Source organism: Trichoplusia ni, unplaced genomic scaffold (assembly GCF_003590095.1).
Source record: "Trichoplusia ni isolate ovarian cell line Hi5 unplaced genomic scaffold, tn1 tig00001093, whole genome shotgun sequence".
Lineage (NCBI taxonomy): Eukaryota > Metazoa > Arthropoda > Insecta > Lepidoptera > Noctuidae > Trichoplusia > Trichoplusia ni.
Genome location: NW_020800094.1, coordinates 80,582 through 107,439, shown reverse-complemented (window position 1 = coordinate 107,439; position 26,858 = coordinate 80,582). Strand labels below are relative to the sequence as shown.

At 34.2% G+C, this 26,858-nt stretch overlaps 1 protein-coding gene across 2 annotated transcripts in view; it reads left to right on the top strand.

Annotated features, from left to right (window-relative positions):
- LOC113507213 (protein TRC8 homolog) overlaps window positions 1–26,858 on the top strand; it is a 45,138-nt gene that overhangs the window by 13,265 nt on the left and 5,015 nt on the right. The window contains exon 1 of one of the 2 annotated variants that reach the window (XM_026890074.1): window positions 9,898–10,355. The exons of the other annotated variant lie outside the window; for it this stretch is intronic. Within the exon in view, the coding sequence (XP_026745875.1) occupies window positions 10,109–10,355 (247 nt within the window). The 5' untranslated portion in view covers window positions 9,898–10,108. Of the gene's footprint in view, window positions 1–9,897; window positions 10,356–26,858 lie in introns of those variants that run through there. 2 annotated transcript variants of the gene reach the window in all.

Genomic DNA, 26,858 nt, shown 5'->3' with positions numbered 1-26,858 from the left:
CTACGGTAACAAATGCAATACACACCTTTTTCAAAGTATATATCCAGGATATTTTCACTGTAAAGCACTATTAACACGAAAATATAATAAAACACATCACAAATCACTGTATCGCACAAAACCTCCTTTCACTAATTAAATTAAGCGGGTCGGTCGAAGCATGCGCCATGGCAACACAGGCGGCCGTTTAAAAAATTAAAATGCAATTTGTCATTAACGTTTGGGCGGAGGACGAGCCCTTACACCACGTTGTTGGTGACTAAACTATCTTTCAAGTGTGCTAAGTGCACTCCCGCCCCTACCGTAATTGGCTGTTTGTATCCAACCCCTCGTCTGAAAAAAAAACATGACATATTGTGCGCGGGAAAGTGGCTGTCAACGTATCGGGTTAACATGGCCGGCGCGGCCGAGCGGAAGCTTTTGTTTCTGCGGTGAGAAGCGTTTAGCGGCCCGATGATGTTTAGATAAGTAATGAGGTAATTAATTATATTTACATTCATTGAATTTGCATTTTGTAAGCTTCTGCACTTTAGTTAACAGATTCATCTAACATCTGTTGATTTGCATGGAACAAGGACAAGAAAAATGGAATAGAAAAACGTAGCCAAAAAAGATTTGTTGATTGTTTGACTATGTCTAATTACACGTCATTGTCAGGCAGCTATAGAAATTCCTATTTACATAAAATACTCTTTAACCCAGATAGTAGTAAATACTTATAATCGTAATACAGAACTAATAATTTCAAAGCATAAAATGATTAGATAACGAATCAATATGCCACAACAGAAATCCATCTACGAAATACTAGTTGACGTATCCATCCTTTGAGCACGAATTCGATCCGGAATAATCCGAATATCAATACCGATTAGTGCGAGCGAGCAACATGGCCACCCAGGTAGCTGCGAGCCATCCGGAGACGACCTGTCTCCGACTTGTTTCGAATTGATTGAACTCCGCTTATTTGCAGGTAGGTTAAGTGGGGTGGTTTTAGGAAACTTGTTTAAAAACTTATTTGGTAGTTGTTGACTTGATTCGGTAGTATTTGGATGCTGAGGTCTGTAAGATGAGAATCTACTGATAACGTACATAATGTAACGTAATGATAAATACAATTATAGTTTCTACATGAATGATAGACGTGCAGTTCATAAGATTTTCTAGTCCACCGGCCCTATTCAGTAAGTTATCTACATTTCCAGAGTGGCTAGCAACCCTGTTTGCAGATGACATCTCGTTTCTCTCCAGTCTATCATTTTCTATAAACGATAACGATTTTTGAAGAAGATCTAGGGAACTAGAAAGGGCCAAAGTTACCTATTATATCAATTTCTTTATATCGTAATTTGTTATTTACTGCATACGTCACTAACAATACTCCAAAATTAATTTAAAGTAATGTAAAGCTTAGACTAGGTTGGAATGCATAAGATAATTTCAGAAAATTGACCTCTGCCCTTATACAGTTCAATTCAAGTCTAAAACATATATTTTAGAGCCTAGACGCTAAAATCTACTGTGAAAGTCACTCCAGTATGCTCCAACACATGCCTAAATTCTTAGAAGCCAAACATGAACGGACGCTGGAAGATATCAACAAAAAATCGCGACAGTTTTTGGCGCGCCAAAACCTCTATGGGAAGTCACACCGTGAGAATATGAGCAAGTTGTGCCAGTGGGCACGCGGCCCAGTGAACAGTGATGCCGCGAGCTGGCGATCGCAGAGGTGGTCCAGGCCACACAGGGAGAGGGAACGTTCTGGAAACTTCACTCATGACATGGTAGGTTAGGTTTATAGGAATCATGTTTTGATAAATAGAGGTTAAACTGTCTTAAGAAGCATGTGTTGGTGTGCTTGACGTAATGCTTGCTTATAATAATACATTTATCGTCATTTGAGATTTTTGGTGTTTTTTAATAATAAATACTCTACGAAGTGGTTATCTCATCTCATATCAACATCTCCACCAGCCGTTGGTACACTACATCAGCATCGTTATATTTTCACCACAATTTCACATAGCATTGCTTCCCTAGAATGTCGCTTGTAACAGAAACCTCAAAGACTATAAATGACTTCCTAGTAAAATAGAAATTATAAAATAAATGCCTAATTTTTAAATACAATAGTTATTCCATTAAACAGCATTTGTATCAATGACAATCGTAATGCAAATTAATGTATTAGTCAACATTTAATGTTCTTGACGCTGGCGTGGAACTCCCGCTGTGGCAGATACTCCGAAGCAGCTTCACGAACGCCGCACCTGGTAAAAGAAAATATAAAGTAATAAGAATGCAATGAAAACTAAGGTATAATTTAACATTATAACTAATGTCCTTTGCTAATTTTATTCGCCCCACGTAACTCGCGGCTTCACCCGCCTAAAACAAAAGTAGCCTATAGATGAGTTAATCTAAGGTGTCAGCAACCTTCATACCAAATTTTATCGACATCGATTGAGGTATCATAAAAACACATGTAACTTGCGCACTTATTTGTAATGTATAATGTAATGTTTCCTGTATCATTTCCTGTAATTTCCCATTTAATTTAATGTTTCATCTCACTATCCTCTTCATTAAGTTGGTAACAAAACGACATGTTAAAAAGACCATATGTATTTTATCATGATAATCAGCCCATCTTAGTCCACTGCTAGACATAGGCCTCTCTTAGTGGCGTGCCACATTTATTTATAGTCATACATATATTCTACATTAGCCAACCGATAGCATTGAGGACCGCCTTTATAATAATTAGTTCAGGTTTAGCAACAGCATAATACGTGAATAAACTTAATTACCCTTCTAAATAAAAATTCAAATCCGTCGATCGATGCGAGGCTCACCTGTCGGAAAGTCGATCGTTCGGAAACGGAAGTGTCGGGTGGCGTGTCCGTTCGTCCGGTAACCGGATAGCCGGGATGAACCTCCCTTTGACATAACGTCACACCGCTGCTGCGATGGCACCGGACTTAAACCGGATAGATGTGAGCAGTCGCATTATACTCCAAAGACTGGAGTGGGAACTATGATGTTTTATCTGAAATGAGGTATAATAATAAAGGTTTTATTAGGTAGTAGAAATAGGTTGAATAGACTGCACGCATAGCCGAGTGGTCGAGGTCATCACGCCAAACCCAATGCGCGCGACGTGCCGCGGGTTCGAGCCCCGCGTAGGACAAGCTTTTGTGTTATTCAAGAACGCTTGTTCTGAGTCTGGGTGCCTTTGTGCATGTGAATTGTATGTTTGTGGAATCCCCCGCGACACAAGATTGATGAATGAAATGATTTTTAATAAAATAAAACCAACATTAGATCGCGGGGAAAACATACGATAAAAAATATTAAATAGCTAGTAGATGATTAAACTAAAAGGTACTGACTGCAGTTATAGTAAAGCCTAATTTTTCTGCTTGATTTAAGTATTTCTAAGTTTGAAATATCTTCCGTTTTAAAATCAAAAAGATAAATAGCCTACAATAGAAACTGGTTAAAAGTTGAGTATTGAGGGGCCAACATTTTATAATATTCTTACAAGGGACAAGGATAATCGAATTGCCAGTTTTGTCCTGGCATAATTAGTTTATTTAACACACAAAATGATATAAAACATCAAGACCAGCAGTTGGAGAAGCGTTTGATGAAGTAAACTTAACGAAATATAGGGCCCACCACGGAAGTTATGTAACTAACTTAAAAAATAAAGTTCCTCTGGCTCTTGGTTTTTAGGATAAAGACAACACCAAATTTTTTGTTTAATCAGTTATCTTAATACATATAAACATGTATTTTTTTTAATTTTCCTCTAACTAAATATCCTACAAGTTCACTTATAATACCCTGAGAAGGAAGTTATATTGAATTGATTTCTCACGTGATAAACAACTAAAAGTAACGATAAAATCAGCAATCGTGAACCACCAGTTTATCCAATCCACCCCTAATTAATCTCTGACCAAACATTACGGTTTCACAATAGCTCACCACCTGTATTTACCCTGAGGCTCAAGAGTAACAAGTGCGAGTATCAAAACTATCTGATCTGACAGGTAAAGCGTGTTTGTTTAGAGGGAGATAGCAGATAATAGGGCAGTATGAATAAATTAGGGTCTCTCCTTGAAATGTTTTATTAGGTCTTCTGGTAACGGCGGTTAATCTCGATTGTCGTCAGTTTTTGTGTTCGATGGATTGTTTATTTGAACAAATTAATGTAGTTTGATTAATTTAAATTGTTTTACTATAGTTAGATAGTATATAATGTTTAAAATGAAGTTTCGTGTTTTTGCAAGTCCTTCTATCTGATGAAGTCTTGAGGTCTATAAAGTACTAGCTGTTGCCCGCGACTTCGTCCGCGTGGTTAGAAGATATAAGTTAGGAATTTTTGAACGAAAGCCCTCGAAGATTAATATTTTTCCCCGTTTTTGCTACATTTTCCAGTATTTGAATACTGGAAATGTTGATTTATATAGCCTAAAACCTTCCTCGCTTAATGGTCTATTGAACACAAAAAGATTTTTTTAATTTGAACCAGTAGTTCCTGAGATTAGCGCGTTCAAACAAACAAACAATCAAACAAACTCTTCAGCTTTATATATGAGTATAGATATAGATTATTTTTTATTTAATAATATAATATATATATATATGCGGACAACATCACATACATCGTTCTGAACCCAAAGTAAGTTGCTAAAGCTCTTGTGTTATGGAATTCAGATACAACGAAGGTACCACAAACACCCAGACCCAAGACAATGTAAAATTGTGAATTTTTTGCATTGACCCGACCGGGGATCGAACCCGGGACCTCAGAGCTAGCGACACTTTGAAACCGGTGCTCACGCCACTCGACCACGGAGGTCGTTTTTTCTAACCAAACTACAATGTACCTAACCCATGTGTATTGAAGTATTTACGGTTACAATTACAACATCCGCTACACTTGTACTAAAACATACCAATTTAGATTTCAGGCTAACAAATCATTGGGGCTCATTCTATTCGTAGTGAAATTATCTACTGCCTATTTACTTATATTTTAAATATCCACAAAGTACTAATGACAATCGCTTGCCATTTGACAAATTAATATAAAACTACCAAACTTTAAAATATAATTATCCCAGCTGAACTAGCGCACGACTACAAATCCATTTGCAAAAACAACAATCCCACAATAACATGAGCAATCAACCACTGTAAAACGATACGTCTCAATCGGAAACGCAAATAAAAGATAAAATGTGTAACATAATATTATTGCGGACTCACAACTTATCTTCAGCCCATTCTTACGATTGATTTACATTTAATCGGTTGAGGGGAAAGGAACGCGTGTCTGGCGCGTGCCATGACAGATAGCCGGTAGCCATTTTGCTTTTTTGCCGCCGTACGAAGAATGGCGGTAAGACCGATTAAAAATGTAATTATTGTAATTTTCAACACTGTAATCGCTTAGAGAGTGTGTTTATGGATTTGGAAGTGAGAAAATTATATGCCTTGGGTACGGATGATGTGCTGTTATTATTTTGGGATTCATATTTAAGTAGGTATGGATAGAGTTTTATTTAAAAAGTTTTTTTTTAGACTACCTAAGTACCTACTTACTACACGAACATTATCGTGTTTACCAACTTACTTACATGAAGCTGGCATGTAAGGGCTTTATAATGATGTATTTGTTTACTTACGTTTTACAGTGACTCGGGGACTCATGCGCTTACTAACAAACATACCTACATATACTTACTCCAATGATTAAGGTACTTTAAAAAGGTACATAAACTTAGTGGGTCGTTTTCTTTAAAAATTCAAGTCGCATTTAAAAACCCATGTGTAACAAAAACAATTTTTATTTTATTAGGGAAACAAACAGATATTATATACAAACAATATTACAACCATAATAAACTACCTACACATAATCCAAAACAGTTTCCACACTTAAACAATACATTCGCGCCAAGAATAATATTAAACAGGTATGAAAAAGAGGAGAAAAACAATATTTCAGTATCAAAAATAAAAATTCTTCTTTGTATCAAACTAAAAAGAAATAAATCAAATATGTAATAACAATGAAATATGTCATACGATTAACGCGACTTCAGTCGGTTTTTATCAATTTTACACGACAAAAATCAAGTACCTAATCCATCACCAATCAGGGTGTTGTGGAGTTATGTTAAAACAGTAATTTCTTCTAAGATATTCCCTAAATTTAAATAAATTAAAGGGCAACATAGTTCATTATTGTATCCGCTTCATAGCATCATTTATTGAGGAAGACTATGGCTATAGATAGATACGCACCATCCACATCATAAGTAATTAGATATGCTGGAAAAAGGGGGAAGATACCTATGTGCACTCTAAAACTATTAAATAAACCTGGTTTTTATATTATATCTTTATAGCAACAGCTAGTTGACAATTTTCATATGCTGTCTAGTCGCCAGTAAATAATAAACAAGTAAGTATGTACAACATTAAATTCATGTTTACATCACAGAGTGTATAAAGCTCACCGCAAAACTTCCAACAATGCCATTACAATAACGGTATACGATCTTTTTAATTTGCCTCGGAACTGGGGAAGCCATACTGGAAGCCTTTCAAGCTATATCGATTCAAAATGGCTGGCGCTTTTCCAAAACTTTGTCCGTCGCTTTCTTTAGCTTTTTAGGAATCCGTACTTAAATGGTAAAACCGGAACTTTGTCTGTCCGTTCGTTACCATGCTGTTTCACGTAAAACGTGAAACCTAGTCAATATTAATTTTAAAAGATGATGTATTTCTGTTACGATCATAACAACAAATATTGACTGCACGGATAGCTGAGTGTTTGAGGTCAAGGTGGTTCGTATGATCCACGAATTCTTGTCTTTGTGCTTGTAACTAAAACATTTTTCCCCCGCGATATATTGATTAAACTAGTAAGTGCGGGGGTAGATTTTAAATAAACAAATATGAATCCCTACTCATTTAGGTATTTTATTGTTAATTTAATTTAATATTATAAATGCGAAAGTAACTCTGTCTGTCTGTCTATTACGCTTTCACGACTAAACCACTGAACTGATTTTAATGAAATTACCTTGAGAAAGAACATAGGATAGTTTTTATCCCGAAATTTTGAAGGGTTCTCTTGGAAACGCGTTATAACCGACCTTGACGCGGGCGAACAGCTATTGTAAAATAAAAAAGAAGGTTAAGCAACGCTCATTACGGTCACAAATCAATTTGAGGTTACTTACAAATTTAGGTGCCACCCAAGCCATTTGTTTATCTTCAGCCTATTTGTTTTGAACCCTCTGTGTCACGAGTCCGATTCGCACTTGACCGGCTTTTATTATTTACTTTGTAAAGTTGGAAAAGTTGTTCAAAGAAGTTTTCTTAAAGGGAAATGAAACGTGATATCATTGTTTGTTGTACCTACCGATAGTTTTAATTGTTTAGGATTTAAAAGCTTTCTTTTGTTTGTTTTAGTATTATAAAAGGATTATGCAATGCTTTAAAAGTTGCAAAATAAAGGTTTCTTTTGCATAGTAGAGAAAAACTAGATTTATATTATCCTGCCTTTTCTCTTCTATTACCTTCCAATATTTTGTCCTCATGATAAAAGCTTTAGAACAAAAATGGATTATTTTATTCATTCATAGAGTTGTTCATTTTTGTTGTAGCGCATAATGTGACTGGCTATTGTCATTGGATACGGCCTCGTTGCAGACGGTCAGACAAACGGACTGACTGCGCCTGCGGTGTCTCAGTAATAGGTTTCCGTTTTTGCCCTTTGGAAGCTAACAAATGTGTATTAAACTGAGGTATAGCCATTACTTTTCCTAGTTAGGCAAAATGCACTTTAACTATCTTAGTCACCAGTACCACACATAAATGTAAATATGAACAAGGGGTGGATTGCTCTGTTACAAATTATAATTCAATAATACAGAAAAAAGACAATCATTATCATCATCATCATAATCTCGGCCTATAGCTGTCCACTGCTGGACATAGGCCTCTCCATACGATCTCTAGCGCGACCTGCATCCAAAAAAAAATCAGTTTAAAATTAAAATGCAAAATCCTGCTGATCATGACTGCCCGGATAGCCAAGTGGTTGAGATCACTACGCCAAACCCACAGTGCATCACGTGCCACGTCCGTCAGCGTATGCTTTTCTTGAGTCTGGTGGTCTGGGTGCCTTTATAGTAGTGTCATGATACTTTCTTACCTAATGTAAAGTTTAATTTGTGTTTTTACGCTAAACTTCACAAGTATTGATATGGTTGATAGTGTTGATACATAAAAACCTCTCCGTGTTACTGCCAATGCAAACACGCCCCTTAGTTTTGTAACCATTAACAACATAGGTGTGACATGACTAATAGAGAACAACATTCACATAGATATCTGCAATAAAAAAAATATATTTTCTATAAAAGCTAGGTATTTAAGACCACGTTGCATGCCAAATGGTTAAAAAACTCTGACACCATGTTGTGCATCGAATATGCGCAAAGAAGAAGGAAAAAAAAGTCCATCACTTGAAGGTGGAGTGGATCCACAAATCTCTAGGCTGCACAAGGTCCCTATAACCCCGTAAGTTCCTTACTGTAAAATTGTAACTTTTCCTGTATAGGTACCTACGTACTTTGTGATCAGCATTTAGAAGAAACTGGATATTAGTGGATATATTTATTAATACGTCTTATACCTACATGAAAAAGATCTACAATAGCGGACTTTATGCCGAGGCATTCTCTACCAATCAACCGAAGGGTGATGCAGACATAGCAAGATGTATTTATTACCTTTTCCTGAATATTGAATATGCCTTACCTACACATGCTTTATTTAGAATGTTAGCTATCTTTTAATGAATGTCTTAAAATAATCAGTTCAGCTGTTTCGAATATTGGCCGGTAAACCGAAAAAAGCGTTAAGACAATTGTAGCTATAAAATTAAAGTGCAAAGTGAGAGTCTGTTCAATCATGGTAAGTAAAAAGGAATCGTCAGCCATTTCAAAACGAGGTGCGAAATCAACACTTCTTTATAGATTTACTTTTATCTGATTTTTTAATTCTACTCAGTCAGTGTGACTCAGTTAAAAATGCCGGTGGCGCCTAAAGCATCCGTGGAGATCGATAAAAATACAGATACAAAATAGAAAGTGGGGAGTCCCTGAGATAGCACGAAGACAAAAAATCTACCACCGCAAAGTTGTAAATGCTGACCAATAACAAGAATTAATGTGAATTCGTTGATTCTATTCATAAGTTATTTTATTTTTAAGTAAAATTCCAGGTTGTCAAGAAACCCCTAATTGTAATGTTATTAGTAATAATGGTTCGGTGATCAAAATGTTCGTATCTTATTATGAACACGTAATATATTGTGTCAAATGACTTTAGATTTTAGTAGGTACATGCGATTGATAAATCAAAATAAATTTTGTTGAATCATGCCCGTATACAAATTAGTTCCAACAACACTTTGCCACGTATAAAGTTTTTTCACATTCCTATTTTTGTGAATGTCTGAAATTTATCGTTGTCTTCAATAAAAATATTCTATCGTTATACAGAACTCCCAACATTTTCATAAATGCAAAAAAAAATATCTGAATGTTTGTTCTAAAATCGGTATGGCTGAAAAAAAACATTGACGAATAAACCCGACCTTCTATTTGAACAATCAGACCTAACTTCGTCATATACCGTAACGTAGAAGAGTTTAAACTATAAAATGGAGTTTTATGTTTATATTAAGAGGATTAATGAGTGTAATTTTAGCTTTTTTTATTTGTAATACCAACTGATGTTATCATAGTCTTAGTAGAAATAGTTTGTATACTGGCAATTATCACTATTTTATTTAAGCTGGCAACATTTAAATCTGTAATGTCAAATTTTTATTGTCGCAAAAATTTCAGTCATTATTTTCGTATTATTATTGGTGACATCAAATAAGTTTATAAAGATACAAAATAAATCAATCAAAAACATCCCGTGAAAGTTTACAGTGTAAGCCCGTTGTTTCGGCTGTGCGTGCTAAATTATCAGTGTTAACGTGTGCAAAGGTCTGCATAAATGAATAATGTCGTTGAGGTCGAAGGCACTGGCACTAGTGGAGGTGCTGCTGAGGGTGCCGCCACTGTTTGTGGTGGATGAATTCCTGAAGATCAGCCTGGGGTTGCCAGTTTCGAGCGGCGAGGAGGTGTCTGTGCTTAGCAACGTTACAGTCGACCACGTCGATTTCGCCGATGCAGATGTTAATTACTACGACGCGAATTTCTACAACGCGTTCTTCTTCACACTCCTCAAATTCCTAGTGTGCTGTTTAGGTAAGTACCTTTTTCACAAGCACTGACATTGCAACATTCAGCCTTTAACTTGCTTTCCCCACTGGAGGTTTTCTTTCGAAACCTAAATTTTACTAGTGTTTACTCTGTCGTGTCACAATGTGTACAGATATTTTGTATATTTCTACTGTCCTACTTGCGTTTCAGTTAAGTATAGTTAATTTTTTAATATTGGTTTGATACTAAACATTTTTTTTACCAAATCTATTTTTTTATACTGCTGTTAAATCAGATGATGTAAAGATTTTTTCGTAGATACTGTTATTAAAAAGATAACAAAATTACTTTATCAAACATGAATTTCTCTCTCCGGTAAAAGTTTCAAGTATTCAATTTTATAAAGATAAGATTGCATTTGTCTATGTTAACGAAAACATGAATATAAATTACCACTTACAAGACAAGTAGTTCTTGATAATTAATTGCTTGCTCAGTGAAGGGTCCCTGTGACGGACATTAAGATATCCACTTAAAGAAAAATATTTTTTTAGGACTGTACAGTTTATATTACTTTTAAATTTTATCGCTATGTAAGGTCAGCAAAAAGGTTCTAATTCATTTCGTATTTTGGAAATATATCACATATATCACTAATAAGCACCCTTTGGTTTTAAAGCAGGCTATAGTGATAGTATACAAAAAAAAAATATCAAAGTAAACAAATCCTGTAAGTCAAAATAAAGAATGACAGTATTTATTTAGAAAAAAGAAGAAAGTTACTTAAGGGTGTATAAAGTATTCCATTACATTGACCTTTACTTACTAAAAATGTGAACTTGAGACTAAAAAAAACATATTATATGTTGCTTAAAGTTTTAAATAATCACTGACCTTCTCCAATGCTACATCTAATTTTGATTTATTAAAACTAAAAATATATTTGATCTCAAAGAAGTTACACCCAGATTTATTTGTTTATTTGATTGAAATCTTTCATAAATTAAATAAAAAATAAATTTTTATTTTGAGAGCTAATTTAGTCTTCTCTGAGTCTAAATCAATGAAAACTTCTCAAGAAGTTAACATAAATTAATAATAAAAAGGTAATCCACTATAAAGTTTGGCATTATAATTAAAAGATTATTAATTGGAAAATATACATGCATTTTACATATCATTTAATTTAATGTTATTATTACTATAGCAATGTAAGGTACATATTAACAGTGGGAACTAAACCCCTCTGGTTTACTTCCCACTGTTTGTCTTTTGCCTTATTGGAGGCAAGATGCTACTCTATGCTCTATGCTGTGTGCTGTGTGGACTTTCCTAGACATGTTTACAATTTAAATGTTTTGTTTATTTCCCCTTCCCTTTACTCATTTCCTGCCAAGATTTTTCAATTAACAAATTCTTAACATAATGAATTTTAACTATCATGAGTTAAATATGAAATTAAAATAATATTTTTCTACCATTTTATGTCATTCATGTCTCATCTACATCCCTTAATTATGGGATGAGCTGTGCCTAGCAGTAGTAGTGTAGGACATTATAAACCAGAAATGACTTGGATCAGTAAAATAAAAGGATAGCTGTATACGTTGCCAGTTTTTGCATTTATATCTATTGTTAAGTTTTTTATTTCCAAAATCTGATAGACATGACATTCTAATTACTAATTTACCAAATCAAATAGTAACTTTTTATTTAATTCTCGATTCTTTATTGCGTACCATAATGTATACAGGTTGTTGATATCTAGAGATTTAGTCACATAAAAAGACTAATACTAATTGAATTGATGATAAATTTGAATTATTGTACGCTATTATTCAATATATTTAAATTTATTTTGTGCGTACCCTTGTTGATTTACATACAATGTAGGTTTGTCGAGTCTATGTTGTTAATATACAGAACTTATTGTTTTGCTAATGGGGATTGATTTTTGTTTACAGGATATGTTGTCATAATTTATCAATATAAATATCCAGACCCAGTTATTAAAAAACAAAGTTTTTTTTTTCATACAAAACATCGGCTGCAATCTGTGTTCTTCTATTATAAGTGTAGAAATGTTCTTGGTAAAATAAAAAATAAAAGAAGAAAAATAAAATATCAATATATCAACAATAAACCCAAACCCTTTAAAATAGTCTTGGTGTTCTTGAATTTTTGGTAAATGCATTTCCTAAACTTATATAAGAATCTCATTTTTATCACTAATCATGCTAAGATTAGAGAACTTTCATTCTTGAACCATATATAATTTAAGCACAAAACTAGCTATCAAATAACTAAGCTATAACATATTGCTACATAGCATCCAGCCCTATACACTTTCTCTTTTCAAGCCAGTTTTAGTCAACACATCTAGCCCTCAACCCAATAGAGTCTTTAGATATATTTGTACAAAGCTTCAACATTATTCCTTCAATATTTGCTACACAAGGGCCCACAGTCGTTTCATATTTCCTTTCCAATGTTATGCAAGATGAATGTTTGGTAATGCATTTGAAAGATCATATTGAGTACTGAGGGCCGACTGCTATCCTGTATCAAAAGTTATATTACCCTAAACAGGCGTGTAACAGACCTATCAACGCTTTTCGTTTTTATATGCAAAATCAATATATGTAAGTTCTGAGTGTCTTCTACCATGTCTTTCTCGTAGTATAATATGTCAGGGTTATGGATGCGTGACAGCACAATACTCGTTGTAGAGCAGTATCTCTCGTCCTCACCAGCAATAAAAAAAACTCTGGTATCATAAGGCGTATGTTGGATTATAAGGCCTACCGCCATCTCTTAAAATATTATGAATGTATTCGTAGAAAAGAGACGGCACTCTACATCATGTATGCTGTCACGGTTCCACAAATAAATAATAATTTAAGTAAAAGGTTGTTAAGTCTGTGCAACATCCTATTTTAAGCCAAACGTATGACCGTAAAACAATAGTTACCATTTCGTCGCGTGCCACTCAACTCGAGTCATTAGTTCGTTAACCCTTCCATAGTTAACGTTGATAATGCATAAAATTATTTATACATGGGCATGTATGTCCATTCTATGGTAAAGTATCCAGTAATTGACGTAGCGTGCAGTTCATGAGTCCTATTGAAGCCATGCTACACATTAATTGTCTCATTTTTTTGTCCGGACAATATTGTAGCGGCTGCAAAATTTGACTGTTCAAAGACATTTTTGTTACCAACATCCAAACATCTATGTTGAGAAAGACAATAATGTAAATTTTATTAACTATCTAACGAACTCAACTCGTTCATCCACCAGACTATCCGTTTAGTGACCAACGACGCATAACTATAGCTATCTTAGCAAGCTAGCTTTCTTCAACAGCATACCGTTGAGTTTTATTTATTTGAATAAACAAATCAAAGTAAATTTTAATTTCATAACTATCAAACTGTTCGTCTCTCACCAGGCCCAATCTCATATATGGTTCGATTTTCACAGATGATACTGTATTTCTGTTGCCGCTCGTCGTTCTCGGTCGATAATTTGTAGGTGGGCGACGAATAAGTTTAGGGGAATACCCACAAAAATGTGTTTTATTAATGTTTCCAACTCCTTACTTTGCAAGGCAGTAGATTTTACAAAACTTTCTGGTATAAAAGGAATTGCGTCGCCTTACAAGCGAATGAATTCAGAACACTCGCCAACCAGATCCAACTAACAACTGATAATTCCAACTGATATTCAATACTCAAATGCCAAAAGGATCTTTTATCCAAAGAAACACACTGAATACACGTATTTATTGTAAAACCAAAGAAAACAGCCGCGAATAACTCTATATCCTGTCTTACCTGTCTGACTATGTACATATACCGACGTCGGCGAGTCTAATTTGCACTTCCTTCAGTGTTCCGGTCGTTTCGGGTTGGTTAGCTGTATTAAATAATAGGTTTAATAAGTAAACGCAGACGATAATATGATTTGAACAATATTAGCTGTAAACTTAGAAACAAAGTGAGTTTATTTAAGTATTGTTGCTTGAAAATAGTGAAGGGAATCTAAGAGAATAAAGTTTGGTGCAGTTATCAAATCAGTTTATAATGAAGACCAAATTAAGCCTCGGTTGGTACGTATTAAAAACAAAAGACGTTTAGCAGGACTTAGCACGATCACTGACAACTGAGGATTCTTAATTTAACTTTTCAAATCTTGCATGGCGGGCTTGGGTAAACAGTTGCCATTAAAATAGGCAATCTCATCTCATCTCAGCCTATCGCCGCCCACTGCTGAACGTAGGCCTCCCCCAAAGAGCGCCAACCATCCCGGTCCTGGGCAGCCCGCATCCATCCGCTGCCGTTGCAAAATAGGCAATGTAATTTATAAATTATTACGCATTGTGGAAAGATTTGTACATTAGACGACGTGGTTCAGTCGGTTATTTTAAAACTTGCTAATGTATGTGTTATATAGGTAACTTGAAACAGATAGTCATTTTATCGATTTCACTATTTTGTTGGTAATTTAAACATGAAAGTATGAATCACTTATCACACGTTATCTGTTTAAACTAGGGCTCAGTGTGATGAAAACAAATATTTGTAACAGTTAATTTATCCTAATAATAACTATATTGATAAGTATAATGATTGTCCTACGGGCGGTAGACAGGGGTTTCCCAAGTCCTATAGACGGTTCGGGACAGTCCATCGGACTAAACAAGACATACTACGCTCTATAAATATACTAGACTGCCTATTGTGGTACCATGTAACTATTTTTTTGTATCTTCTGTACTTTTTTTTTTTTTGAATCGACTCCTACATTAAACTTAATTCATGGGTCGCGGAAGTTTCAAAACATTCAAGTATGCACAAAAACACCCAGACTCAGGACAAGCATTCGTGGATCACACAAACGCTTGTCCTATACGGGGATCGAACACGCGACACGTCGTGCTCAGTGGGTTTGGTGTGGTGACCTCAGCCACTCGGCTATCCTTGCAGTCAAGAGTCAAGTCCACAAAATAATATGTGGTGTGCAATAAAGAATATTCTATTTGTGTATCTAATAAAATATATATCCCGACTTAATTGATTTCTCTTTCAATCGAATTGGGACTGATATTGAACCTGACGCTAATTCTTTGAGTGGCCTAGTTCCTAGTAATAGACGGACGGATAGGCAGTGAAAATGTCTGTTTTTCCGTCTTGCCACTAGGCTGTTTCTTATGATGTAATTTTAGGACAATTGAAATTTTCACTTATGTGTTTAAATGTTGCTGTCCTAAGAACTTACTGGAAGAAATAATATAATAATTTATTAAAGGGGGTACCCCTTTAATAAATTATTATATTTTCGCTCATATTATTGCTTTTCTTTAAAAATATTAAAATACTTTAATAAACTTTACTCGATAAAAAATCGTAAGTTATTGTTATAAAGTATCAGGGGGTTTATCGAAGTTGCGAGTACAATTCATCCAATTATTTAAACATTACACTTATACTGCCATGTGCAAGTACAAAGTAACTTATCAGATAAGGTATTCGCAATAAGGTTAATCTGTTATTTAAATAGACTTTCGTATTTGTAAATAAATGACGTCACGATATAATAAGTGATATTTAAAATCCACAGTGATTGGGTATGTAAGTAAAATCTTTATTAAAATACTTCGAAAGGTAACAGGTCACGGTGACAGATGGATAGACAGACAGTATTTATTTATTTAATTATCACACTAATCTACCATTACAGGTTACTTAACCTAATGCGGTAGCTAGGACTAAACAAAGGCCTTAGTATTTATGTGAACTAGGGTTTCAAAGATTGAATTATTATGCACATAGTTGCAGGTCTAAATTCCAGCGACTGTTTTAATATGTAATTTTCTGATAATTCTGATATGCATAGGCAATAAATTATATTCTTAGTAATAGGGTCCCGTTTTAAAATAACACTTAATTTTATGCATTTATATTTTTAAATGGCAAAAAACGACTTAATTATATCTAATTATAGTTAATTACTGCGGCCATATGACGTCACTAGACAATGACACTGACCGAACAAAATATATCTGTTAGTTAGTGAATTTGTGAGTTAGACCTAACTAAAGAAAAATATGTTTGAAGTTTCGTAACATCGCCAAACATTTTGCGCATAGATCCCCAAGAATTGTAATTAAACAACGTTCGAAATGTCATTTAAATTACTTAAAATACCCGCATCTCATTATTCTTAGGCATTCTATGGTATTTACAGAACGGAATATAGTATAAATTATAATATATTTATACATTATTGTTATTAACATATTAAATAAAATCGATCGAGGTCAATCTCTGATAAGTATGACCGTGATAGACAAGGCTAAAGTCATGGAATTTCTTAAAATTTAGGCCACTCGTAGTATTCAAGGTTTTTTGCCTTGATCCAGACTTGATGAAACCTTTTTTGTATACCATTCTATAATCTATCTATACTAATATATAAAGCTGAAGAGTTTGTTTGTTTGTTTGAACGCGCCAATCTCAGGAACTACTGGTTCAAATTGAAAAAATCTTTTTGTGTTCATTGACCTAATAGACCATTAACCGAGGAAGGTTTTAGGCTACATAACATCACGCTGCAACTATGAGCAGCGAAGATACAATGGAAAATATAGCAAAAACGGGGAAAATTATTAATCTTCGAGGGCTTTCGTTCAAAAATTCCTAACTTATAACCTTCTAACCATGCGGACAAAGTTCCGGGCAACAGCTAGTAATGCTATAAAGCGGTAGAGTTTATTTAGTTGAACACTCTCATCTGGAAAACTGCCACTTCTATTGACATGACACGTCAGAAGCCAACCGGATTGAACTCGGACACCTTTTTTGTTCTTCGACCATAAGATAAGAAGTAGATTCAAAATGTATGCTGGTGTTTGATAGTCTGCTTCTGGAGGAAGCCTCCAACTAACACTAGCGGTAAGCACCCGAAAGAACCACATGGCTGAACTAAATGTCTTTAAACACGTGAAGCGGTTATTCCTACTACCAATCTCTTTCATACAAAAGTCAGCCTTTCGTCCTATCGAACTTTGAAAGTGAGGCAACTGTCATTCGTTTATTTAGAATCATGCATTGTAATATTCGTACTGGAGACTTTTAACTTGGCAAGAGAAGCAGACAAGACCCATATTTGATCCGAGGATATACGACTACATCTAGTACCTCTGAAAGATAGACTTGGAGTTGAAAAAACGAGATGCCACTATAAGTTGTGTAGAGTGCCGTCTCTCTTCCCCAACTAAAGCGCTCTTACTTTAAATTATGCAGGTGCATTCTTAGGAGAACATTATTATAAAGTCTATAGTTGTATCTGATCAGAGTCAAGTTAGATAATATTACGTTTACTACGAGACAACTGTCGTTATTGTAAATAGTTCCGTTGACTTTGGCTTATTTATTGTTTCCGGGTATGACAAGGTTATTAAATAATTTCATTAACAAAAGTAGTAGCAGTAGTATTCATAGTATGGCTATGTGATGTCATTTTATAATTAATGCTAGTACTAATTGTGGTAAAGGCAGGTGTCATGGTTATTCATGTTTTTTTGTAGATTGTAGCAATAGCTTAATTCTTTTATCCCTAATTTGCAATAAATGTAAAGAGATCCTCTTTCATGTCTTCCTCTTGTCGCCATAAAATAATTCTATCTAGGCTTCTTTAAATCTTTCATTACAACTGTAGTCCACGTCCCCCAAAAGTTGACTACATTTTACGGTGGAAATATTGTTTTATCTTGTAAAACAATTATTTGAAATTCTCTTTTTAAGACACTTACGCGCTGGCGAGCGACTTTCAACTGGTGTTTATAGCCGTCACTAGAGGCGGCTTATGTCCACTAGTTCAAGTCCTATGGCTGAGATGAGAAGGGACTAGCTTATTGCATCTTTAGTTACGCGATCCCAAAATATCATTCCTATGAGGTTTATCTGCATAAAAACTCCTTACATCCCTCTATAATAAAGGAAAATATAAAAGCAAGTGCTAAAATGTTTGAAGTCTGTACCACGTCATGTATGCAATCGATCGCGAAATACTCGCAGTTCACACGCTTACCCTATTTCAAGGTAATGTGTCTCTATACTATTGCGAAAATGTGTGACTGACACTTTATGACATTTTTTATTAAGTTACTGGAAAATGCTACAACGCTACACTCATATTTAGTTCGTTTTTTTTTCTTCGTTTATTTAAAACATAAAAAAATTTAGTGTAGATCTAAATCAAGATAGAATGTCTTCGAGATAAATGTAAGTTCGTTGGTTATTGTTTATGATATTTCTACTTTTCCGTATGAACCGATTTTGTTGGCTCTTTTATGTGAAGTGAATTAGCTTATTTAGTCCCATAAAAATTTCATCAAGTTTTGCTCAGTAGTTTTTCTTTGAAGTCATTTGTATGTTTCTGTTGTAAATTAAACACCTCCCCGCATCTGAAAACCAGTTCCTCTATTAAAGTTCTTCACAAACAATACCTTCTAAATTAAATTTAAATTGAATATAACTTAAAAACTTAAATACCTATAGTTTAGTTCAGGAAAACCGTGAGTAAAACTTTCCAGAAAGACAAAATCCCCGGTCTCATCTAATTGGTTTATAATAACCCACATGAGTCGACATTTTGATTGTTAACGCAAAATCAATTTGTTTATCGATTCAATATAAATGATCACTTGTGTTTATTTATAGTTCATCGATCTCCAAATACATAAGACATTATTTTAAACACAGTCATGTTTAATTAAGTTTAAACTTTGGTATCAAATGGTCTCTAGTTGCTGGGAGAAAAAAATAGAAATTCAAAACTTAAACAATGAGTCTGACTTGTACTAAAATCTGTCGCTATATTGTGACGAGTGCTTTCATTCAATGGCCGCCTGTCAAAAATTAAAAGATACTTTCCAAATTGATGTTACCAATGTAAAATGCTATAAGAACATACAATACATTATCATTATGCTCATTCTAAAATTCACCTTTTATCCCTCTTTCTAGTACTCGACAATGATAATTATGTGACTTTATATTCAGTTTTGTTTTTGAGGCAAAAATATCTAATGCAATAAAAAGATTTTAGCTTTCCGGCTGGATCAGTTTTCAACGAAGCTTAGTCTCGTTATTCTCGTAAAGGCCTACAAGGCACAACCAGACATTATCGATCGATACACAACACACCCCTTTCTGCATATACCTTATTGTATGTGTATTGATACGATGCGCGATGCACTTTATCATGTTAAGGTGCGTTTTCGTTGGCTAGAACATTTATGGAACAGTATTAAGTTTTGCCAGATCGTGTTTGTTTACAATTTACAAACGAACACAATCAATTTAGTTATTACATCGTCATCATCAGCCCTTATTTGTCCACTGCTATCTACCTATTACCGAATAAAACGACCCTTTTTAATATGGATACATAACTTTTCATACATGTAAATTGAATGATCCCAAATATTCTTATGATCCGTACAATTTATTGTTTAAGCGAGCAGATTCTTCTACTAAATATATTTTAATCGAACAAGTTTGTTAAGAATTCTAAAAATACAGATTCCTAAACTAGGCAGTAACTTAGGTACTTACTCTTTACACCTTGCTACATTTATTATGACAAAATCACCACGATCCCCTTTAAAATACGTATTCTACGCAGTGAAATCGTACCTTTCTTATTTCTTCCAAGCATGACGTGTTCATACCCTATACATCTAGTAACTATGACCATACATACACCTAGGTGATGTACGCTTATCGATTCATAAAGCTTTGACATCGATTAGACAATGTGACGTCACGGATTCACGATACGTATTAACTACGTTTATTGGATTAAAATAACTACTCTAATAACAATATTTACATGTGTAGCGTTGATTTTTATAGATAGATTGTAATTTACAATTTTGTTTTATTTTTTAATAAGTAAGTAAGTAATTGAGCCCACTCTTTAACGCCTGTTAACCGTTTCTTCCTATTTGTTTAGTTTTTAACCCAGGTGTAAATGGACTTATTCACTCCTTGGTTTTAAACGGGGTTGTATGTTAGAAAGGATCTAGGCCCCAATACTGCTATTTAAAATGGCCGATGAATGAATGAAATTTGGCTTAAAATGACTATTTTCGTTTTATCTTAACCATTTCTCTACACAATAATTGGAAATTCAGTGTGGGACGCTAAACTCAAGGTCAATACAATTAAGTTTCAATTATTGTATTGGCAAAATGCTTAGGAGAATAGGAATAATTTCAAATTTAATTCAATTGCCATTCATTCATCGGCCATTGTAAAATAGCAGAATCGGGGCCCTGAATGTTTTTCCCCTCCTGAGCGAGAGATTTTATGTTCAGAATAATATATATGTTAATGAAACAAAATATCCAGTTTAAACTTTTTATTTGCGCGAAAATGCTTTAAAAGGAAAACTATAAACAAAATAATGTTATCATGTGGTCTGTATACCACAATATCAAGTTAGGGGAAATCCCTAAAAATATAAACATGTATACATACAGTTTGTTTAGGATATTAAAAATATGTTAATTAGTGTAACACTGATATTTTAGAGGCCAAAAATACTGGTTCCTCTAAAAACAGATCCAACGTTATAAGGTAATGACTCATTCGCATATAATTTGTAAACAAATGTGATTAAAAAGAGGCCATTTTAAATTATTTGACCTTATAAGTTAAATTAGCTAAGCTTGTTTTGGCTTAGATTCTACGTTTGATACCTACACATAAGGGAAGAATGTTGGCTTGTAATTTTGGTGTTAGCTTTAGTTGTGCTGCAGTTTTAAATATAGTACCTTTAATGTTTTGAGTATAGAAGAGTTTTATCAACTTGCGTGTTTCGGAATAATGCTGTTTTACGTTTTTCATGTAAAAAGTAATCACAAAATGATTAACAATGTTCAAATCGCACACTACTAAAAGATCTTCTACCCTCGCTTTTTCTCTCATTCTGTTGAGCTTCACTGTCTCTTTGATCTTTGTACAACTTATTTTACTAGGTGGCCACCAAGTTGCCATACTGTGTTCAATTATTTTTCTATAATAAAACAAAAACATTTTTGGAAATTATTTATAAAGACGAATACAAAGTTTAAGTTTCTACCAGTATATTTAAATTTTGGCAATATATACCTGTTTAATCACAAAAATAGTTTGATTAAATTAAAAAAAAATACACTGCTTAAATTCAACTCCACTTTCTACAAGCTTTTATGAACTTTCTCCATTCCCATTGTCAAGTTAAATTTGACCTACTTTCTGTTCCAACTTACCTGAAATGTTGTATGGTTATGCACATCGCGAGACGATGCAATATTATGTTATAATAGAACGAGCTGATCTAATACGTGATCTGGAAGTGACCATAGAAGTTTCTTTTCGATCAATTTCGGATTCGGTCGAGTTTTCTCGAGTAGGTTACATTGATCCTAAAGAGAATTCCAAAGCTATCAGAAAATGTTATAAGTTTTATTTTTATTAACTAATTATATGCATATTAATACTAGCTGTCACAGCAAACATTTTTTGCATTATTTATAAAAAATTGATGTCTGTTTCTCAGAACTACCGAATACGTGCACAAAATTGTATAAGAATCGGTAGAGCCGTTTCGGAGGAGTTCAATTTTGTACACCACGAGAATTTTATATATATTAGATATTAAGTCTGAAGTGACTTAATATATAAATATATAATATATACTAGCTGACCCAGCAAACGTTGTTTTGCCGAATATTTTTTTTCCCTAGTTGTGTGTATTTTTAATGCCACATTATAAAAAAAAAAAACAAACAATTTAGTCCAAAAAATAAAATTTATGTTTTTAGTGTGGGCAACCCTTAACACTTAGGGGTATGAAAAATAGATGTTGTTCCATTCTCAGACCTACCCAATATGTATACAAAATTTCATAAGAATCGGTCGTACCGTTTCGGAGGAGTACGGTAACTAACATCGTGACACGGGAATTTTATATATTAGATAAGGCGGTCACAAATCGCATCCTTGTACATTTACACGGTCGGCTGGTCGCATTTTGCGATCACGAGTCACGAGACCCTGAGGCGGCCAAGGTCAATGCAAAAGATGTAGTGCATTAAGTATTTTAAGAACATTATACATGTATATAACATGTATATAACCTACCTATATAGAATTCATATCGGCGCGTCACAGACTGCGTATCGGCGCGTCACAGACGATGAAATGTAGCCTACATCACTTACTGCCAATGTTGCTCTCCTTTGGTGAAAGTTTGAATTTGAAATATGGACTAGGCACAATAGAAGGTAAAAAGGTATTTTTATATTTACGATATATGTCACACTTTGTCATAGTCTACATCCAGAATCAGGATCTTCGAAACTCTTTCACGATCTCTGGCAATCTTTTAACATTAAATAATAAAAACAAATATTAAATGTGGAGTCCAAATTGCAATTTCTTTTGCACATTATAAAACCTAAGCTTGTCGGAATTAACAGCCTACCTTAATGAAATTCAGTATTTTTTACCTTTGCTTTACCAAAAAATATTATGGAAATTAGCCGCAAAAACATGGAATCCGACTGATTAAACTGTTACGCTAAAAGTAAGGCAGAAGTACAATACTCTCTCATTCTGTATAGTTTTAGACTTTAGACTCACATTCAGCAGGCTAATATTGCTATAGTACCGGTCAAACAAGCCAACTTTGCCAATCAAGGTATCTTTGCCCCAATAGCAATTTATAAGCAAAACCTCTAATATAAGAAACAATTTTAGTTTTAGGGCAATATTTATTATTTGGGTGGAAAGTTGATTTTAAAAGTTACCATAAAACTAAAATTGATTCTTATGTAAGAGGATTTGTTTTTTGGGGCAAAGATACCTTGATTGGCAAAGTTGGCTTGTTTGACGGTACTTGTATTATAAGGCCAAAAATTTTAAGTGTTTGTATATATTTAAACTCTTCAAGCTCATACGTTTAGACTTGTTCTCTGATTATTGTATAGATAATAACCAGAACCTCTGAAAAAAGCTTTAAATTTTACGTATACGTACACGTGTACCCCAATTATGAAAGGCTGATCAACCTAATCTGTTGTCCAATTTACTGATAACAGCCAGGATTTCTAATCCTAGACCGGAAAACAATCACAGATAGGTGATAAACAAATAGACAAAGATGATAAACTAATATTTGTTTCGATCAATCATTGATTAACCAAAAAAATAATATTGTTGTAACAGATTAAATGTATATTGAAATCAGATGTCTACCTAAATCTATGAAAATGAATATTAGTATTATGCCAATTCAATCCCTTTTTTTCAACAATTATGGGCTTACATCGATAGTAAGTTTTTCATCACGGGACAAAATGTGTAAAACTAAAACCTTGAACTTGGCTTGACGCTGCCGCCTGTCTAAATATTACACACTGATGACATCCAACTTGGATCGATTAAATCCTCTTTGGTCCAATCCCTTAGACGAGCTTTTCTCACTCAGGAAGAGACCCAAGGCACAGTTCTGTAAAAGAGACGCCATTCACTTTAACGCTTTCAAAACTGCAATAAAAATACTTAAAAGCTTGGAGATAGAGACCCCTTGTCATCCTTCGCCCGAAATGACTAGAGTTTCCAGGTTCTTTTATAACAATCAAAAATCAGATGCAGTAGAAACTGTACCATGCTTTGTTATAAGTCCTTGTTAGCTGTCACTTATGGTCCAATAAAACAATTGTGTCCCTTAATATAAGAACAATGTCGCCCTTTACAGTTGGTATGTCACTGTTTGTTGTCATACTTTTGAATATTACATTGAGCTCATTTATATCTAACTACGTATGAATAAACATGTCTTGTTTTGTTTTGAATTAAAAATAATAATTTAAGAGTTAGTGAGTCATATTCCCGACACTGAGGTTTCCGTACGACCTATTCGTACAAACACTTAGAACTTAACTTACCTAGAACATAAAGTTTGCAAATTAGATTGGTCACGCATCAATTTTATGACCATGACCACAACTGTCACAATACATAAATGTTTAAAGTCGATCTTTATTTATTCGTTATAGCGTCAATAGAAATATATCATATCAATGATTATCTGTGAAAGTGACAGACGGACATATATTATAGTGAAGCCTTGCCGGAACTATATAAGTTCCGTTTAAACTCCTTGCTTAACTCAAAAGCAGAGTGATATTTCTGTTCTTTCTTACGTTATTATTTGCTTCGTAAATAACGGTCCTACTTACAGAGGTTTACGGTACACAGTTTTTACGTATAACTGTACTGCCCGCCTTGACTTATGGATATCAATAGTGTGCCGACTTAAGTGTTGGTTTTATGACGAAAACTATGATTTGATTGACCGATATGACTCATTGGCCTATAAACCGTAATTTGACAGCACTCCGTACGATATTGGATTTTTTTTCTGATTGGATTCGCAAAAACTGATGTGAATTTGTTTGTATGTAAGTAATGAATAAGGTTTCGAATGGAGTGATAACTTGTTCAATGTTTTTTTTTTAATTCTGGGTTGGTGGTGATATTAGTCAAAAGTAATTATTCTAATATGGACTCCTAAACGACTACTTGATCTAACTAGAAAGAGAGGATAGCTGAAATCTCAGATATTGAGTCGCAATTTTCTTATAAACTGACCTAATTCCTACCACGCCGCCGAAGTCGCGGATAAAATCTAGTATATTATCAAAATCTGCAATCTGCTCCTCTTGTCCAGCCCCACGTCGCGTCAGTGGAAACGCACTGTAATCGTTTTTCAAGCACAATTGTAAGTCGTGTTCTCTATAAAAAAAAAAAACAATAAAATACAGATTAAAGTTAAAAAAAACTGTACTTCAACCCAGAGATAATTTTGCTACGATTATGTCAAGTCACTGTGATACAGTCAAGTCACATAATCTTTAGGCGGGTCGATGTTCAAATACGAAAACATCTAGTAGAGGTTTGAACTTGGCTCTGTCTTAGTTTATTCAACCTATTTACTGTCATTATTCTGTCTGGGAGCCTACCACATCGTCTTAAAATATAGCTGCTGCAATTATGGAAGCGATGACGCACTGTATGACATATAGCGGTTCATGCTTTTTGAGGTACCTAGTGGTGGGATCTCTGGACTCTGGACTGTATCTTTCATCTAGTGGTTGCTGAGCCTTTCGAGCATGAAGCCTCAGGTCTCAGTCTACTACTCTACTCAAAAATGCAATAATATTGTCAACAGGCTGTTGCCAAGGGCTCCGCTTGCGGCAAATCGAAAATGGTCCCTTGGGAACATGAAACCGGAGTAAAAACTGTTTTAAGCTATGTGTATCCTATGTTTTAATCCAGGTTATGAACTATATGTGTACCACATTTCGTCCAAACCCTTCCAGTGGATCTTGCTTTAAGGAATCCATCCAAACAAATCTCATCTTTAATAGAGGATTTGTTAAAACAATTTGACAAATGGTCAATGGACCTTCCGTCGACCGAGACTCGACCCCGATCAAAAGCAAGATCAGGCCAGATGAAAAGGACAGATTGTTTAGGTCCATTTCCTCAAAAATTACTTGTATCTGTCAATAAACAACCGGTTTGGCACGGCCATACATCATCATACTTAATTGAACGCTGCTTCTGGATCTTACTAATTACTCACACATTAATAGCACATAATATATAATTATCATTCTAATTCGTATCTAATAACAACAATCCTTGCAACTAAGTTGTTTATGTGCAATTAGTAGTAGAATTTTTAGATGGATTGCTATTTATGAATTTAATAACTGTTTTACAACGCGTATTTATCAGGATAGCTCGATTAGTTTCGGACGTAGCCGGTGTCCTTTAAGCAGAGTCGTGAGTCGAACTTGTCGGCCTATCCCAAAAACCGTTGGAAGAAAGGGTAGGTAAACCGCTATTAAATTAATAAGTAGTAATGCATCAAAAACTTCTAGTCTTGTCGAACATTAGGGTTAATTGTTTCATTATCTCCGAAAATATCAATAGGGATGATGACGGTATAAAAAGAAAAAACCTCATTAGTCCTTAAGTTAGATAATTGAAAAGTATGAGACACGTATTTTTTCCTTTTTCAGAGAAACTAGAATTGACAAAGATGCTTTAAAGTTTAGGAGAGGGGGCTTGTGACGTAACGATAGAGTAAAATTTATACTCAATCGTGACGTCACGCGTAAGTTTCATTCACTGTAATTTGGTCAATTTATGTTTGCGGGACAAATTAAAAAATACGTATCCATTATTATACATTTTTATAATTATTATACAAACTACAAGACGGACACTGCAAAAAAAAATTGTCATCATCCCTATTGATGAACATTAAATTTGATTTGATCAGTTTATTTGTAGATCTCAGGTAACAGAACCTTCAACGATGTTTGAATAAAAAACAAGTGAATATCCAAATAATTATAATGTACTGATTTTTATTCATATTCATGAGTTAAATATTGAAATCCAATCAATTTCA